An 18,900-nucleotide genomic window follows, 5' to 3' on the forward strand; every position below is an offset into this window, starting at 1 on the left:
AGAAACACACACATATAAATACCAATGCAACTAACCACACACACAGTGTGGTTAAAGTAACACTATGCTCTTGCCAAGGGACAGACCGCACAACACTCTCTACAGGAGTCAGGACAGTGTCACCCATCCTCCCCCCTCTCCATCCCTTCCTCTCAGGCTTTATGACATCCCAAACTCCTAAATGTAAGAGGTCACATTAGAGATTATTCATCTACCCTAGAAGAAGAACGGACACAGTGACAGATACAGCAGTGTTGGAGATGGAGACTAACATACATCATATACCACACAGGGAGAGAGGGAGAAAGAGAGAGAGAGAGAGAGAGAGAGAGAGAGAGAGAATCAGGGAGCGAGAGAGAGAGAGAGCATCAGGGAGAAAGAGAGAGAGAGAGAATCAGGGAGCGAGAGAGAGAGAGAGCATCAGGGAGAAAGCGAGAGAGAGAGAATCAGGGAGAGAGGGAGAGAGAGAGAGCAGGGAAAAAGAGAGATAGAGAGATCAACAACAACACCTTCACACACACACATAGTTAACACTGGCTTATAGATCACACACACACACACACACACACACTATTCCATTTGAATGCTTTAGGGGATTCCAGGTCAAACTACAGTATTGACAGTCTTCAAAACATCCAGATGCATATTTTAATGTGGGCTCCCATCTGTCTGTGCATCTGATTGTCCCTTAGGTGTGTGTGTGTGTGTGTGTGTGTGTGTGTGTGTGTGTGTCCCTCCTCCCTTACTTGCAGGTGACGCAGACGAAGCAGCGTGGGTGGTAGGTCTTTCCCAGCGCTGACACCACCTCTCCCTCGATGAACTCCTCACAGCTGAAGCAGCGCGTGCCGTACATCCGCTGGTAGTCCAGGGTGCAGATGTACTCCCCCTGACGCACAAAGAACCCCCCCTGGGCCAGGTCAACGCCACACACTGCATGGGGAAAGAGAGAGGGGAACACAATGAGACATCCAATCAAAGATAGCAGTGTGTTTCGTTTACATTTGTCAAAATAAGCATTGCTGAATAAAAAAGAAAGAAAGATCACATTCTATATATACTTCCAACAATTGAATGGGTCAACCAACATTTAGGAATGCACTGCCTTCTTCACAATCAGCTGAAATGCCTGAGAGGGTGGTACAGATGGATAACTCTAGCTGAAATGCCTGAGAGGGTGGTACAGATGGATAACTCTAGCTGAAATGCCTGAGAGGGTGGTACAGATGGATAACTCTAGCTGAAATGCCTGAGAGGGTGGTACAGATGGATAACTAGCTGAAATGCCTGAGAGGGTGGTACAGATGGATAACTCTAGCTGAAATGCCTGAGAGGGTGGTACAGATGGATAACTCTAGCTGAAATGCCTGAGAGGGTGGTACAGATGGATAACTCTAGCTGAAATGCCTGAGAGGGTGGTACAGATGGATAACTAGCTGAAATGCCTGAGAGGGTGGTACAGATGGATAACTCTAGCTGAAATGCCTGAGAGGGTGGTACAGATGGATAACTCTAGCTGAAATGCCTGAGAGGGTGGTACAGATGGATAACTCTAGCTGAAATGCCTGAGAGGGTGGTACAGATGGATAACTCTAGCTGGAATCCATGAAGAGAGGTCAAATGAAGAGGAATGGACACAGTTGATAATGCCAGCACTATCTCACAGTCTGGAACAAGTGAGAGGAACAACTGTGATACCAAGAGCCTTTTCTACACGTCTTGTTTTCATTAACCACTGTGGCTGCCAGCAACATATCACTGAGACACAGAGAGAGTGTGTGGGTGTCTGCATATTTCAGCATGTGTTTATGTGTGTGGAAATTCAACGCATTTGACCTCCATGAACACGGCATGAAAAGCCATCACACACACTACACAGAGTGACTGACAGCATCACACACACTACAGAGTGACTGACAGCATCACACACACTACACAGAGTGACTGACAGCATCACACACACTACACAGAGTGACTGACAGCATCACACACACACTGCACAGAGTGACTGACAGCATCACACACACACTACAGAGAGTGACTGACAGCATCACACACACTACACAGAGTGACTGACAGCATCACACACACTACACAGAGTGACCGACAGCATCACACATAGATGAAACATCTCTCTCTCTCTCTCAGCATGGAAATAATACATTAACCATGGCAACAGCACAATACACACATCCCCATGACATCACTCCCTGGACCCGCCCGCTGGAAACTTCATTCCTTTTTCCACTCGTTTAATAAAACAAAGTGAGTTCCTCTCTTTCACAGGCACTGATAGCTTGGGTTTCCTGCCTTCTTTCTCCGAAAAAGAAGGGAAGGAGAGAAACAGAGAGAGATGCGATGCTTCAGGAATCCTCCCTGACCTTTTAACACCTTGTGGAGATGAGGTGTCACACAACACGCATGGTACACACACACAACACACACGCAGTACAAAGGCGGAATGTAGATGAGGTAATACATAAACAGCAGTGCCTGAGGGTTTTCTATCTCAATAACATCAGTGTGGAAACTAAAGTAACACCCTCCTTTCAGACAGCTATAACAGACTGTGATCTGACAGAAAATGACAGCCATGTCAGTTGAACCCAGGACAGCCAGGCCACACCTTCCATAGAATGACATACTAAAACCAATTGAATTGAATAGGATCTCTGTGACACCTTCTTGGCACAGCAACCTAACCACTGTTCCACAGATTATCGGCCATTTTCAGAAGCACGGGTGATGTATTACTGCTTATAGTTTGTCTAGTACTACAGTAAAAGTGTTGTCATTGTTCCACATGAACACCATCCTAGTCTGCTGTTTCCCTGTTGCATAACCTAGTACGGTTCCCACACTCCCCCTCACATTAATCCTCAATACAACCTCTTTACAACGTCAATACAACCTCTTTACAATGTCAATATAACCTCTTTACAATGTCAATATAACCTATTTACAACATCAATACACCCTATTTTCAACGTCAATACAACTGCTTTACAACATCAATACACCCTATTTTCAACGTCAATACAACTGCTTTACAACATCAATACAACCTCTTTACGACGTCAATACAACCTCTTTACAACATCAATAAAGGTGCATTAGCAGGGGATTAGGACTGAGCCCATCACGGAGGTGAGGTTTAGGAGTGGGTTTAGGGTGAAGGAGGGGGTACTGGGTTACTCTGTGGGAAGGTTTAGGGTGAAGGAGGGGGTACTGGGTTACTCTGTGGGAAGGTTTAGGGTGAAGGAGGGGTACTGGGTCACTCTGTGGGAAGGTTTAGGGTGAAGGAGGGGTACTGGGTTACTCTGTGGGAAGGTTTAGGGTGAAGGAGGGGGTACTGGGTCACTCTGTGGGAAGGTTTAGGGTGAAGGAGGGGTACTGGGTCACTCTGTGGGAAGGTTTAGGGTGAAGGAGGGGTACTGGGTCACTCTGTGGGAAGGTTTAGGGTGAAGGAGGGGTACTGGGTCACTCTGTGGGAAGGTTTAGGGTGAAGGAGGGGTACTGGGTTACTCTGTGGGAAGGTTTAGGGTGAAGGAGGGGTACTGGGTCACTCTGTGGGAAGGTTTAGGGTGAAGGAGGGGGTACTGGGTTACTCTGTGGGAAGGTTTAGGGTGAAGGAGGGGTACTGGGTTACTCTGTGGGAAGGTTTAGGGTGAAGGAGGGGGTACTGGGTTACTCTGTGGGAAGGTTTAGGGTGAAGGAGGGGTACTGGGTTACTCTGTGGGAAGGTTTAGGGTGAAGGAGGGGTACTGGGTTACTCTGTGGGAAGGTTTAGGGTGAAGGAGGGGGTACTGGGTCACTCTGTGGGAAGGTTTAGGGTGAAGGAGGGGTACTGGTTTACTCTGTGGGAAGGTTTAGGGTGAAGGAGGGGGTACTGGGTTACTCTGTGGGAAGGTTTAGGGTGAAGGAGGGGGTACTGGGTTACTCTGTGAGAAGGTTTAGGGTGAAGGAAGGGGGTACTGGGTTACTCTGTGGGAAGGTTTAGGGTGAAGGAGGGGTACTGGGTTACTCTGTGGGAAGGTTTAGGGTGAAGGAGGGGTACTGGGTTACTCTGTGGGAAGGTTTAGGGTGAAGGAGGGGGTACTGGGTCACTCTATGGGAAGGTTTAGGGTGAAGGAGGGGGTACTGGGTTACTCTGTGGGAAGGTTTAGGGTGGGAAGGTTTAGGGTGAAGGAGGGGGTACTGGGTTACTCTGTGGGAAGGTTTAGGGTGAAGGAGGGGTACTGGGTTACTCTGTGGGAAGGTTTAGGGTGAAGGAGGGGGTACTGGGTTACTCTGTGGGAAGGTTTAGGGTGAAGGAGTGGGTACTGGGTGACTCTGTGGGAAGGTTTAGGGTGAAGGAGGGGGTACTGGGTTACTCTGTGGGAAGGTTTAGGGTGAAGGAGGGGTACTGGGTCACTCTGTGGGAAGGTTTAGGGTGAAGGAGGGGGTACTGGGTGACTCTGTGGGAAGGTTTAGGGTGAAGGAGGGGTACTGGGTTACTATGTGGGAAGGTTTAGGGTGAAGGACTGGGTACTGGGTTACTATGTGGGAAGGTTTAGGGTGGGAAGGTTTAGGGTGAAGGAGGGGGTACTGGGTTACTCTGTGGGAAGGTTTAGGGTGAAGGAGGGGGTACTGGGTTACTCTGTGGGAAGGTTTAGGGTGAAGGAGGGAGTACTGGGTTACTCTGTGGGAAGGTTTAGGGTGAAAGAGGGGTACTGGGTCACTCTATGGGAAGGTTTAGGGTGAAGGAGGGGGTACTGGGTCACTCTGTGGGAAGGTTTAGGGTGAAGGAGGGGTACTGGGTTACTCTGTGGGAAGGTTTAGGGTGAAGGAGGGGTACTGGGTCACTCTGTGGGAAGGTTTAGGGTGAAGGAGGGGGTACTGGGTTACTCTGTGGGAAGGTTTAGGGTGAAGGAGGGGGTACTGGGTCACTCTGTGGGAAGGTTTAGGGTGAAGGAGGGGTACTGGTTTACTCTGTGGGAAGGTTTAGGGTGAAGGAGGGGTACTGGGTTACTCTGTGGGAAGGTTTAGGGTGAAGGAGGGGGTACTGGGTTACTCTGTGGGAAGGTTTAGGGTGAAGGAGGGGGTACTGGGTTACTCTGTGGGAAGGTTTAGGGTGAAGGAGGGAGTACTGGGTTACTCTGTGGGAAGGTTTAGGGTGAAAGAGGGGTACTGGGTCACTCTATGGGAAGGTTTAGGGTGAAGGAGGGGGTACTGGGTCACTCTGTGGGAAGGTTTAGGGTGAAGGAGGGGGTACTGGGTTACTCTGTGGGAAGGTTTAGGGTGAAGGAGGGGGTACTGGGTTACTCTGTGGGAAGGTTTAGGGTGAAGGAGGGGGTACTGGGTCACTCTGTGGGAAGGTTTAGGGTGAAGGAGGGGTACTGGGTTACTCTGTGGGAAGGTTTAGGGTGAAGGAGGGGGTACTGGGTCACTCTGTGGGAAGGTTTAGGGTGAAGGGGGGGTACTGGGTTACTCTGTGGGAAGGTTTAGGGTGAAGGAGGGGGTACTGGGTTACTCTGTGGGAAGGTTTAGGGTGAAGGAGGGGGTACTGAGTCACTCTGTGGGAAGGTTTAGGGTGAAGGAGGGGTACTGGGTTACTCTGTGGGAAGTTTAAGGGTGAAGGAGGGGTACTGGGTCACTCTGTGGGAAGGTTTAGGGTGAAGGAGTGGGTACTGGGTCACTCTGTGGGAAGGTTTAGGGTGAAGGAGGGGGTACTGGGTTACTCTGTGGGAAGTTTAAGGGTGAAGGAGGGGTACTGGGTCACTCTGTGGGAAGGTTTAGGGTGAAGGAGGGGTACTGGGTTACTCTGTGGGAAGGTTTAGGGTGAAGGAGGGGGTACTGGGTTACTCTGTGGGAAGGTTTAGGGTGAAGGAGGGGTACTGGGTTACTCTGTGGGAAGGTTTAGGGTGAAGGAGTGGGTACTGGGTTACTATGTGGGAAGGTTTAGGGTGGGAAGGTTTAGGGTGAAGGAGGGGGTACTGGGTTACTATGTGGGAAGGTTTAGGGTGAAGGAGGGGTACTGGGTTACTCTGTGGGAAGGTTTAGGGTGAAGGAGGGGGTACTGGGTTACTCTGTGGGAAGGTTTAGGGTGAAGGAGGGGTACTGGGTCACTCTGTGGGAAGGTTTAGGGTGAAGGAGGGGTACTGGGTTACTCTGTGGGAAGGTTTAGGGTGAAGGAGGGGGTACTGGGTCACTCTGTGGGAAGGTTTAGGGTGAAGGAGGGGGTACTGGGTTACTCTGTGGGAAGGTTTAGGGTGAAGGAGGGGGGTACTGGGTCACTCTGTGGGAAGGTTTAGGGTGAAGGAGGGGTACTGGTTTACTCTGTGGGAAGGTTTAGGGTGAAGGAGGGGTACTGGGTTACTCTGTGGGAAGGTTTAGGGTGAAGGAGGGGGTACTGGGTTACTCTGTGGGAAGGTTTAGGGTGAAGGAGTGGGTACTGGGTTACTATGTGGGAAGGTTTAGGGTGGGAAGGTTTAGGGTGAAGGAGGGGGGTACTGGGTTACTCTGTGGGAAGGTTTAGGGTGAAGGAGGGGGTACTGGGTTACTCTGTGGGAAGGTTTAGGGTGAAGGAGGGAGTACTGGGTTACTCTGTGGGAAGGTTTAGGGTGAAAGAGGGGTACTGGGTCACTCTATGGGAAGGTTTAGGGTGAAGGAGGGGGTACTGGGTCACTCTGTGGGAAGGTTTAGGGTGAAGGAGGGGGTACTGGGTTACTCTGTGGGAAGGTTTAGGGTGAAGGAGGGGGTACTGGGTTACTCTGTGGGAAGGTTTAGGGTGAAGGAGGGGGTACTGAGTCACTCTGTGGGAAGGTTTAGGGTGAAGGAGGGGTACTGGGTTACTCTGTGGGAAGGTTTAGGGTGAAGGAGGGGGGTACTGGGTTACTCTGTGGGAAGTTTAAGGGTGAAGGAGGGGTACTGGGTTACTCTGTGGGAAGGTTTAGGGTGAAGGAGGGGTACTGGGTTACTCTGTGGGAAGGTTTAGGGTGAAGGAGGGGGTACTGGGTTACTCTGTGGGAAGGTTTAGGGTGAAGGAGGGGTACTGGGTTACTCTGTGGGAAGGTTTAGGGTGAAGGAGGGGTACTGGGTTACTATGTGGGAAGGTTTAGGGTGGGAAGGTTTAGGGTGAAGGAGGGGGTACTGGGTTACTATGTGGGAAGGTTTAGGGTGAAGGAGGGGTACTGGGTTACTCTGTGGGAAGGTTTAGGGTGAAGGAGGGGTACTGGGTTACTCTGTGGGAAGGTTTAGGGTGAAGGAGTGGGTACTGGGTTACTATGTGGGAAGGTTTAGGGTGGGAAGGTTTAGGGTGAAGGAGGGGGTACTGGGTTACTATGTGGGAAGGTTTAGGGTGAAGGACTGGGTACTGGGTTACTCTGTGGGAAGGTTTAGGGTGAAGGAGGGGGTACTGGGTTACTCTGTGGGAAGGTTTAGGGTGAAGGAGGGGGTACTGGGTCACTCTGTGGGAAGGTTTAGGGTGAAGGAGGGGGTACTGGGTTACTATGTGGGAAGGTTTAGGGTGAAGGAGTGGGTACTGGGTTACTCTGTGGGAAGGTTTAGGGTGAAGGAGGGGTACTGGGTTACTCTGTGGGAAGGTTTAGGGTGAAGGAGTGGGTACTGGGTTACTCTGTGGGAAGGTTTAGGGTGGGAAGGTTTAGGGTGAAGGAGGGGGTACTGGGTTACTATGTGGGAAGGTTTAGGGTGAAGGAGGGGGTACTGGGTTACTCTGTGGGAAGGTTTAGGGTGAAGGAGGGGGTACTGGGTTACTCTGTGGGAAGGTTTAGGGTGAAGGAGGGGGTACTGGGTTACTATGTGGGAAGGTTTAGGGTGAAGGAGGGGTACTGGGTTACTCTGTGGGAAGGTTTAGGGTGGGAAGGTTTAGGGTGAAGGAGGGGGTACTGGGTTACTCTGTGGGAAGGTTTAGGGTGAAGGAGGGGTACTGGGTTACTCTGTGGGAAGGTTTAGGGTGAAGGAGGGGTACTGGGTCACTCTGTGGGAAGATTTAAGGTGAAGGAGGGGGTACTGGGTTACTCTGTGGGAAGGTTTAGGGTGAAGGAGGGGGGTAATGGGTCACTCTATGGGAAGGTTTAGGGTGAAGGAGTGGGTACTGGGTCACTCTGTGGGAAGGTTTAGGGTGAAGGAGGGGGTACTGGGTTACTCTGTGGGAAGGTTTAGGGTGAAGGAGGGGGTACTGGGTCACTCTGTGGGAAGGTTTAGGGTGAAGGAGGGGGGTAATGGGTCACTCTTTGGGAAGGTTTAGGGTGAAGGAGGGGGTACTGGGTCACTCTGTGGGAAGGTTTAGGGTGAAGGAGTGGGTACTGGGTCACTCTGTGGGAAGGGATCAGATGTAGATTCTGGTATGCATTCAGGACCCTGGACTCTCTGACTGAAGGGCTCTGATCTGCGTTCTGGTATGTAGAGGGTTGAAACCCATCCCCTCTGCTGCTACTCCCTGTACCAGAGAACGTCTCTAGTTTGGGACACACTGTCACCAATGTCGACTCATCAAACAGCCTGCTGTGAAATATGTGACCTGTGACCTAGTAGAAAGGACATGCAGTTGGCTGGAGGATGATTCAGGGAGGGATATTGGATGAAGATATGAAGATCAAACATACTTCAACACCAGTCCTAAGCATGGCAATCTCCGCCGTTGGCATAGGTTCATAAATGAATGAGTGATAATAAATATGAGACATTTACCACCTTCAGAAACCAGGCGGGATGGTTATAATGACTCCCCTAATAGGCCTACTGTCTGTCTCTAAGAAGAGAGAAGAGCTGATGAAGAGGAGAGAAGGGCTAATGAAGAGGAGAGAAGAGATAATGAAGTGGGGAGAGAGAAGAGATAATGAAGAGAGGAGCGAGAAGGGCTAATGAAGAGAGGAGAGAAGAGATCATGAAGAGAGGAGAGATAATGAAGAGGAGACAAAAGATAATGAAGATGAGAGACAAGAGATAATGAAGAGGAGAGAGAAGAGATAATGAAGAGACAAACGACAATGAAGAGGAGAAAAGAGATCATGAAGAGAGGAGAGAAGAGATAATGAAGACAGGAGAAAATAGAAAATGAAGAGAGGAGAGAAGAGATAATGAAGAGAGGAGAGATGATGAAGAGAGGAGAGATAATGAATAGAGGAGAGAAAGAACGGTTCTAGGACGGTTCTAAATGCTGTAGTTCAGGGTTCATCAACTAGATTCAGCCGCGGGCCGATTTCTTTCATGAGCGGATGGATGGTCAGGGGGCTGGAACATAATTACAAATAATTTGCTAATTGACTGAAAGAAGCCCAAAAAGATATAATATATGACTAAAACATAAAAATGTCAAACCTTGCTTACGTTTGTATACGATAGAGGTCGACCGATTAAATCGGAATGGCTGATTAATTTGGGACGATTTCAAGTTTTCATAACAATCAGAAATCTGTATTTTTGGACGCCGATTTTTTTTTTTTACACCTTTATTAAACTAGGCAAGTCAGTTAAGAACACATTCTTATTTTCAATGACGGCCTAGGAACGGGGGTTAACTGCCTTGTGCAGGGGCAGACGACCTTGTCAGCTCAGGGATTCAATCTTGCAACCTTACGGTTAACTAGTCCAACGCTCTAACCACCTGCCTTACATTGCACTCCACGAGGAGCCTGCCTGTTACGCGAATGCAGTAAGAAGCCAAGGTAAGTTGCTAGCTAGCAGTAAACTTATCTTATAAAAAACAATCAATCAATCAATCAATCATAATCACTAGTTAACTACACATGGTTGATGATATTACTAGTTTATCTAGCATGTCCTGCATTGCATATAATCGATGCGGTGCGCATTCGCGAAAAAGGACTGTCGTTGCTCCAACAAGTACCTAACCATAAACATCAATGTCTTTCTTAAAATCAATACACAAGTATATATTTTTAAACCTGCATATTTAGTTAATATTGCCTGCTAACATGAATTTCTTTTAACTAGGGAAATTATGTCACTTCTCTTGCGTTCTGTGCTACACAGTCAGGGTATATGCAGCAGTTTGGGCCGCCTGGCTCGTTGCGAACTGTGTGAAGACTATTTCTTCCTAACAAAGACAGCCAACTTCGCCAAACGGGGGATGATTTAACAAAAGCGCATTTGCGAAAAAAGCACAATCGTTGCACGACTGTACCTAACCATAAACATCAATGCCTTTCTTAAAATCAATACACAGAAGTATATATTTTTAAACCTGCATATTTAGCTAAAAGAAATCCAGGTTAGCAGGCAATATTAACCAGGTGAAATTATGTCACTTCTCTTGCGTTCATTGCAAGCAGGGTCAGGGTATATGCAACAGTTTGCGCCGCCTGGCTCGTTGCGAACTAATTTGCCAGAATTTTATGTAATTATGACATAACATTGAAGGTTGTGCAATGTAACAGGAATATTTAGACTTATGGATGCCATCCGTTAGATAAAATACGGAACGGTTCCGTATTTCACTAAAAGAATAAACGTTTTGTTTTCGAGATGATTGTTTCCGGATTCGACCATATTAAAGACCTATGGCTCGTATTTCTTTGTGTTATTATGTTATAATTAAGTCTATGATTTTATAGAGCAGTCTGACTGAGCGATGGTAGGCAGCAGCAGGCTCGTAAGCATTCATTCAAACAGTACTTTCGTGCGTTTTGCCAGCAGCTCTTCGCTGTGCTTCAAGCATTGCGCTGTTTATGACTTCAAGCCTATCAACTCCCGAGATTAGGCTGGTGTAACCGATGTGAAATGGCTAGCTAGTTAGCGGGGTGCGCGCTAATAGCGTTTCAAACATCACTCGCTCTGAGACTTGGAGTAGTTGTTCCCCTTGCTCTGCATGGGTAACGCTGCTTCGAGGGTGGCTGTTGTCGATGTGTTCCTGGTTCAAGCCCAGGTAGGAGCGAGGAGAGGGACGGAAGCTATACTGTTACACTGGCAATACTAAAGTGCCTATAAGAACATCCAATAGTCAAAGGTATATGAAATACAAATCGTATAAAGAGAAATAGTCCTATAATTCCTATAATAACTACAACCTAAAACTTCTTACCTGGGAATATTGAAGACTCATGTTAAAAGGAACCACCAGCTTTCATATGTTCTCATGTTCTGAGCAAGGAACTTAAACGTTGGCACATATTACATGGCACATATTGCACTTTTACTTCCTTCTCCAACACTTTGTTTTTGCATTATTTCAACCAAATTGGACGTTTCATTATTTATTGAGGCTAAATTGATTTTATTGATGTATTATATTAAGTTAAAATATGTGTTCATTCAGTATTGTTGTAATTGTCATTATTACAAATAATACACTTCTTTTTTTTTCTTTTCTTTTTTTTCCTTTTTTAAATCGGCCGATTAATCAGCATCGGCTTTTTTTGACCCTCCAATAATCGGTATCGGTGTTGAAAAATCATAATCGGTCGACCTCTAGTATACGATCATATATACTGTATCTATCTCCCTATTATGCGTGGGAAAACATTAAAACAGATTTCCCAAATTAAAATCACTTGGAGCGGATTTACTGGTGTGTTTACCGTCTTTTATGTCCAACCGGTGACCCGTTGGGGAACTCGGCTCTAGTTCTTTCCTGGGCGTGATGAGTTGAGTGCATTACGTAACTCAACCCAGTTTACCATCACATCATCACCAGCGTTCAGTACAAAACAGACAAAAGATGTGGCTTGTGTTCTCCCCTCCTCTCCACTAATAGACACTGTGAAGCTCTCTTCCCCTCATCTCTCCTTCATGTATCCCTCATACCTAGTTCATTCTGGATGTGTCAAAGCAGCTTGAAAATAATTCACCACTCGCTCTCTTGCCTGCCGCTGCACTTACGGAATCAGATCCAATCAAATCAAGTGTTGTTGGGGTCTGTTATCCCTGTACGCACCATAAGGCTGTCAAAGAGCACAACTCACTGGGGGAAGAGACTACAAACGAAAAACAGCCTGCTTTCAAGCATAGGATACCTTTTTCAATCAAAGTTGATGAAACAAACAAAAGAACTGAAATACTACTCAAGCCCAACAAAGATACTTTCAATGACTCCTGTCTACCAAAAATACTTTCAATGACTCCTGTCTACCAAAAATACTTTCAATGACTCCTGTCTACCAAAAATACTTTCAATGACTCCTGTCTACCAAAAATACTTTCAATGACTCCTGTCTACCAAAAATACTTTCAATGACTCCTGTCTACCAAAAATACTTTCAATGACTCCTGTCTACCAAAAATACTTACAATGACTCCTGTCTACCAAAAATACTTTCAATGACTCCTGTCTACCAAAAATACTTACAATGACTCCTGTCTACCAAAAATACTTTCAATGACTCCTGTCTACCAAAAATACTTTCAATGACGCCCGTCTCCCAAAAATGAGACCAGGGGTGATGGTCGGATTCGCGTTTATCGTCGAAGGAATGAGCGTTACACAGAGGCCTGTACTCTGGAAGGGGATTGATTTGGAGGTGGAGGGTCCGTCATGGTCTGGGGCGGTGTGTCACAGCAACATCGGACTGAGCTTGTTGTCATTACAGGCAATCTCAACGCTGTGCGTTACAGGGAAGACATCCTCCTCCCTCATGTGGTACCCTTCCTGCAGGCTCATCCTGACATGACCCTCCAGCATGACAATGCCACCAGCCATACTGCTCGTTCTGTGCGTGATTTCCTGCAAGACAGGAATGTCAGTGTTCTGCCATGTCCAGCAAAGAGCCCGGATCTCAATCCCATTGAGCACGTCTGGGACCTGTTGGATCGGAGGTTGAGGGCTAGGGCCATCCCCCCCAGAAATGTCTGGGAACTTGCAGGTACCTTGGTGGAAGAGTGGGGTAACATCTCACAGCCAGAACTGGAAAATCTGGTGCAGTCCATGAGGAGGAGATGCCCTGCAGTACTTAGTGCAGCTGGTGGCCACACCAGATACTAACTGTTACTTTTGATTTTGACCCCCCTTTGTTCAGGGACACATTATTCCATGTATGTTAGTCACATGTCTGTGGAACTTGTTCAGTTCATGTCTCAGTTGTTGAATCTTATGTTCATAAAAATATTTACATACGTTAAGTTTGCTGAAAATAAACTCAGTTGACAGTGAGAGGACATTTCTTTTTTTGCTGAGTTTTATATACAGGGAGTACCAGTACCAGATCAATGTGGAGCTATATACAGGGAGTACCAGTACCAGATCAATGTGGAGCTATATACAGGGAGTACCAGTACCAGATCAATGTGGAGCTATATACAGGGAGTACCAGTACCAGATCAATGTGGAGCTATATACAGGGAGTACCAGTACCAGATCAATGTGGAGCTATATACAGGGAGTACCAGTACCAGATCAATGTGGAGCTATATACAGGGAGTACCAGTACCAGATCAATGTGGAGCTATATACAGGAAGTACCAGTACCAGATCAATGTGGAGCTATATACAGGGAGTACCAGTACCAGATCAATGTGGAGCTATATACAGGGAGTACCAGTACCAGATCAATGTGGAGCTATATACAGGGAGTACCAGTACCAGATCAATGTGGAGCTATATACAGGGAGTACCAGTACCAGATTAATGTGGAGCTATATACAGGGAGTACCAGATCAATGTGGAGCTATATACAGGGAGTACCAGTACCAGATCAATGTGGAGCTATATACAGGAAGTACCAGTACCAGATCAATGTGGAGCTATATACAGGGAGTACCAGTACCAGATCAATGTGGAGCTATATACAGGGAGTACCAGTACCAGATCAATGTGGAGCTATATACAGGGACTACCAGTACCAGATCAATGTGGAGCTATATACAGGGAGTACCAGTACCAGATCAATGTGGAGCTATATACAGGGAGTACCAGTACCAGATCAATGTGGAGCTATATACAGGGAGTACCAGTACCAGATTAATGTGGAGCTATATACAGGGAGTACCAGATCAATGTGGAGCTATATACAGGGAGTACCAGTACCAGATCAATGTGGAGCTATATACAGGAAGTACCAGTACCAGATCAATGTGGAGCTATATACAGGGAGTACCAGTACCAGATCAATGTGGAGCTATATACAGGGACTACCAGTACCAGATCAATGTGGAGCTATATACAGGGAGTACCAGTACCAGATCAATGTGGAGCTATATACAGGGAGTACCAGTACCAGATCAATGTGGAGCTATATACAGGGAGTACCAGTACCAGACCAATGTGGAGCTATATACAGGGAGTACCAGATCAATGTGGAGCTATATACAGGGAGTACCAGTACCAGATCAATGTGGAGCTATATACAGGGAGTACCAGTACCAGATCAATGTGGAGCTATATACAGGGAGTACCAGTACCAGACCAATGTGGAGCTATATACAGGGAGTACCAGTACCAGACCAATGTGGAGCTATATACAGGGAGTACCAGATCAATGTGGAGCTATATACAGGGAGTACCAGTACCAGATCAATGTGGAGCTATATACAGGTATTACCAGTACCAGATCGATGTGGAGCTATATACAGGGAGTACCAGTACCAGATCAATGTGGAGCTATATACAGGGAGTACCAGTACCAGATCAATGTGGAGCTATATACAGGGAGTACCAGTACCAGATCAATGTGGAGCTATATACAGGGAGTACCAGTACCATATCAATGTGGAGCTATATACAGGGAGTACCAGTACCAGATCAATGTGGAGCTATATACAGGGAGTACCAGTACCAGATCAATGTGGAGCTATATACAGGGAGTACCAGTACCAGATTAATGTGGAGCTATATACAGGGAGTACCAGATCAATGTGGAGCTATATACAGGGAGTACCAGTACCAGATCAATGTGGAGCTATATACAGGGAGTACCAATACCAGATCAATGTGGAGCTATATACAGGGAGTACCAGTACCAGATCAATGTGGAGCTATATACAGGGAGTACCAGTACCAGATCAATGTGGAGCTATATACAGGGAGTACCAGTACCAGACCAATGTGGAGCTATATACAGGGAGTACCAGATCAATGTGGAGCTATATACAGGGAGTACCAGTACCAGATCAATGTGGAGCTATATACAGGGAGTACCAGTACCAGATCAATGTGGAGCTATATACAGGGAGTACCAGTACCAGACCAATGTGGAGCTATATACAGGGAGTACCAGTACCAGACCAATGTGGAGCTATATACAGGGAGTACCAGATCAATGTGGAGCTATATACAGGGAGTACCAGTACCAGATCAATGTGGAGCTATATACAGGTATTACCAGTACCAGATCGATGTGGAGCTATATACAGGGAGTACCAGTACCAGATCAATGTGGAGCTATATACAGGGAGTACCAGTACCAGATCAATGTGGAGCTATATACAGGGAGTACCAGTACCAGATCAATGTGGAGCTATATACAGGGAGTACCAGTACCAGATCAATGTGGAGCTATATACAGGGAGTACCAGTACCATATCAATGTGGAGCTATATACAGGGAGTACCAGTACCAGATCAATGTGGAGCTATATACAGGGAGTACCAGTACCAGATCAATGTGGAGCTATATACAGGGAGTACCAGTACCAGATCAATGTGGAGCTATATACAGGGAGTACCAGTACCAGATCAATGTGCAGATGTAAGAGGCATTTGAGGTAGATATGTACATGAAGGCAGGGTGTGTGTGTGTGTATGTATGTGTGTTTGTGTTGTGTCGGTATGCATGTGTGTGTACAGTATGTATGTGTGTGTGTGTGCATATGTAGTGTATGTGAAAGTGTCAATGTACTGGGTGAGTGTGTATATGGTGTGTATATATAGTCTAGTGAGTGTGTATATATAGTCTAGTCAGTGTGTATATGGTGTGTATATATAGTCTAGTGAGTGTGTATATGGTGTGTATATATAGTTTAGTGAGTGTGTATATGGTGTGTATATATAGTCTAGTGAGTGTGTATATGGTGTGTATATATAGTTTAGTGAGTGTGTATATGGTGTGTATATATAGTCTAGTGAGTGTGTATATGGTGTGTATATATAGTCCAGTGAGTGTGTATATGGTGTGTATATATAGTCTAGTGAGTGTGTATATATAGTCTAGTGAGTGTGTATATGGTGTGTATATATAGTCTAGTGAGTGTGTATATGGTGTGTATATATAGTCCAGTGAGTGTGTATATGGTGTGTATATATAGTCTAGTGAGTGTGTATATGGTGTGTATATATAGTCTAGTGAGTGTGTATATGGTGTGTATATATGGTCCAGTCAGTGTGTATATGGTGTGTGTATATAGTCCAGTGAGTGTGTATATGGTGTGTATATATAGTTTAGTGCTTGTGTGTATATGGTGTGTATATATAGTCCAGTGAGTGTGTATATGGTGTGTATATATAGTCTAGTGAGTGTGTATATGGTGTGTATATATAGTCCAGTGAGTGTGTATATGGTGTGTATATATAGTCCAGTGAGTGTGTATATGGTGTGTATATATAGTCTAGTGAGTGTGTATATGGTGTGTATATATAGTCCAGTGAGTGTGTATATGGTGTGTATATATAGTCCAGTGCTTGTGTGTATATGGTGTGTATATATAGTCTAGTGAGTGTGTATATGGTGTGTATATATAGTCCAGTGAGTGTGTATATGGTGTGTATATATAGTCTAGTGAGTGTGTATATATAGTCTAGTGAGTGTGTATATGGTGTGTATATATAGTCTAGTGAGTGTGTATATGGTGTGTATATATAGTTTAGTGCTTGTGTGTATATGGTGTGTATATATAGTTTAGTGCTTGTGTGTATATGGTGTGTATATATAGTCTAGTGAGTGTGTATATGGTGTGTATATATAGTCTAGTGAGTGTGTATATATAGTCTAGTGAGTGTGTATATGGTGTGTATATATAGTCTAGTGAGTGTGTATATGGTGTGTATATATAGTCTAGTGAGTGTGTATATGGTGTGTATATATAGTCTAGTGAGTGTGTATATGGTGTGTATATATAGTCTAGTGAGTGTGTATATGGTGTGTATATATAGTCCAGTGAGTGTGTATATGGTGTGTATATATATAGTCCAGTGAGTGTGTATATGGTGTGTATATATAGTCCAGTGAGTGTGTATATGGTGTGTATATATAGTCCAGTGAGTGTGTATATGGTGTGTATATATAGTCCAGTGAGTGTGTATATGGTGTGTATATATAGTCCAGTGAGTGTGTATGTGGTGTGAATATGTAGTCTAGTGTTTGTGCGTAGGGTTAGTGCAGATAGTTTGGGTAGAATGAATGTAATATTTAGCAGCTAACTTGGGATGCATAACACAGGACTGACAGGATGAAAACTTTGACATATCCTTCAACCTCCATCTAGTTTAATCCTATACTACCCATATCAGGGCCTGTGATCACAAAGATGATCTAGAATCAGCCCCCCCCGTCCATATAATCTGATTCATTATACGTCCATATAATCTGATTCATTATGATCTAGAATCAGCCCCCCCCGTCCATATAACCTGATTCATTATGATCTAGAATCAGCCCCCCCGTCCATATAATCTGATTCATTATGATCTAGAATCAGCCCCCCCGTCCATATAACCTGATTCATTATGATCTAGAATCAGCCCCCCGTCCATATAATCTGATTCATTATGATCTAGAATCAGCCCCCCCGTCCATATAATCTGATTCATTATGATCTAGAATCAGCCCCCCCGTCCATATAATCTGATTCATTATGATCTAGAATCAGCCCCCCCGTCCATATATCTGATTCATTATGATCTAGAATCAGCCCCCCCGTCCATATAATCTGATTCATTATGATCTAGAATCAGCCCCCCGTCCATATAATCTGATTCATTATGATCTAGAATCAGCCCCCCGTCCATATAATCTGATTCATTATGATCTAGAATCAGCCCCCCCCGTCCATATAATCTGATTCATTATGATCTAGAATCAGCCCCCCCCGTCCATATAATCTGATTCATTATGATCTAGAATCAGCCCCCCCGTCCATATAATCTGATTCATTATGATCTAGAATCAGCCCCCCGTCCATATAATCTGATTCATTATGATCTAGAATCAGCCCCCCCCTGTCCATATAATCTGATTCATTATGATCTAGAATCAGCCCCCCCGTCCATATAATCTGATTCATTATGATCTAGAATCAGCCCCCCCCGTCCATATAATCTGATTCATTATGATCTAGAATCAGCCCCCCCGTCCATATAATCTGATTCATTATGATCTAGAATCAGCCCCCCGTCCATATAATCTGATTCATTATGATCTAGAATCAGCCCCCCCGTCCATATAATCTGATTCATTATGATCTAGAATCAGCCCCCCCGTCCATATAATCTGATTCATTATGATTTAGAATCAGCCCCCCCGTCCATATAATCTGATTCATTATGATCTAGAATCAGCCCCCCCGTCCATATAATCTGATTCATTATGATCTAGAATCAGCCCCCCGTCCATATAATCTGATTCATTATGATCTAGAATCAGCCCCCCCGTCCATATAATCTGATTCATTATGATCTAGAATCAGCCCCCCCGTCCATATAATCTGATTCATTATGATTTAGAATCAGCCCCCCCCGTCCATATAATCTGATTCATTATGATCTAGAATCAGCCCCCCGTCCATATAATCTGATTCATTATGATCTAGAATCAGCCCCCCCGTCCATATAATCTGATTCATTATGATCTAGAATCAGCCCCCCCCGTCCATATAATCTGATTCAATATGATCTAGAATCAGCCCCCCCGTCCATATAATCTGATTCATTATGATCTAAAAAGGCAAACTGATCCTAGATCAGCACTGCTACTCTGAGATGTTTTGACTAGAGTCCTCTACAACTATTAATACACAC

The 18,900-nt window shown here is 45.5% G+C and overlaps 1 protein-coding gene across 12 annotated transcripts in view; it reads right to left on the reverse strand.

The window, feature by feature from the left end:
- Nucleotides 1–18,900, reverse strand: part of ablim2 (actin binding LIM protein family, member 2) — a 116,184-nt gene that overhangs the window by 58,969 nt on the left and 38,315 nt on the right. For all 12 annotated transcript variants that reach the window (XM_029759827.1, XM_029759826.1, XM_029759825.1 and 9 more), the window contains exon 3: nt 747–930. In XM_029759827.1, the coding sequence (XP_029615687.1) occupies nt 747–930 (184 nt within the window). The remainder of the gene's footprint in view (nt 1–746; nt 931–18,900) is intronic.

Source organism: Salmo trutta, chromosome 8, assembly GCF_901001165.1.
Source record: "Salmo trutta chromosome 8, fSalTru1.1, whole genome shotgun sequence".
Taxonomy (NCBI): domain Eukaryota; kingdom Metazoa; phylum Chordata; class Actinopteri; order Salmoniformes; family Salmonidae; genus Salmo; species Salmo trutta.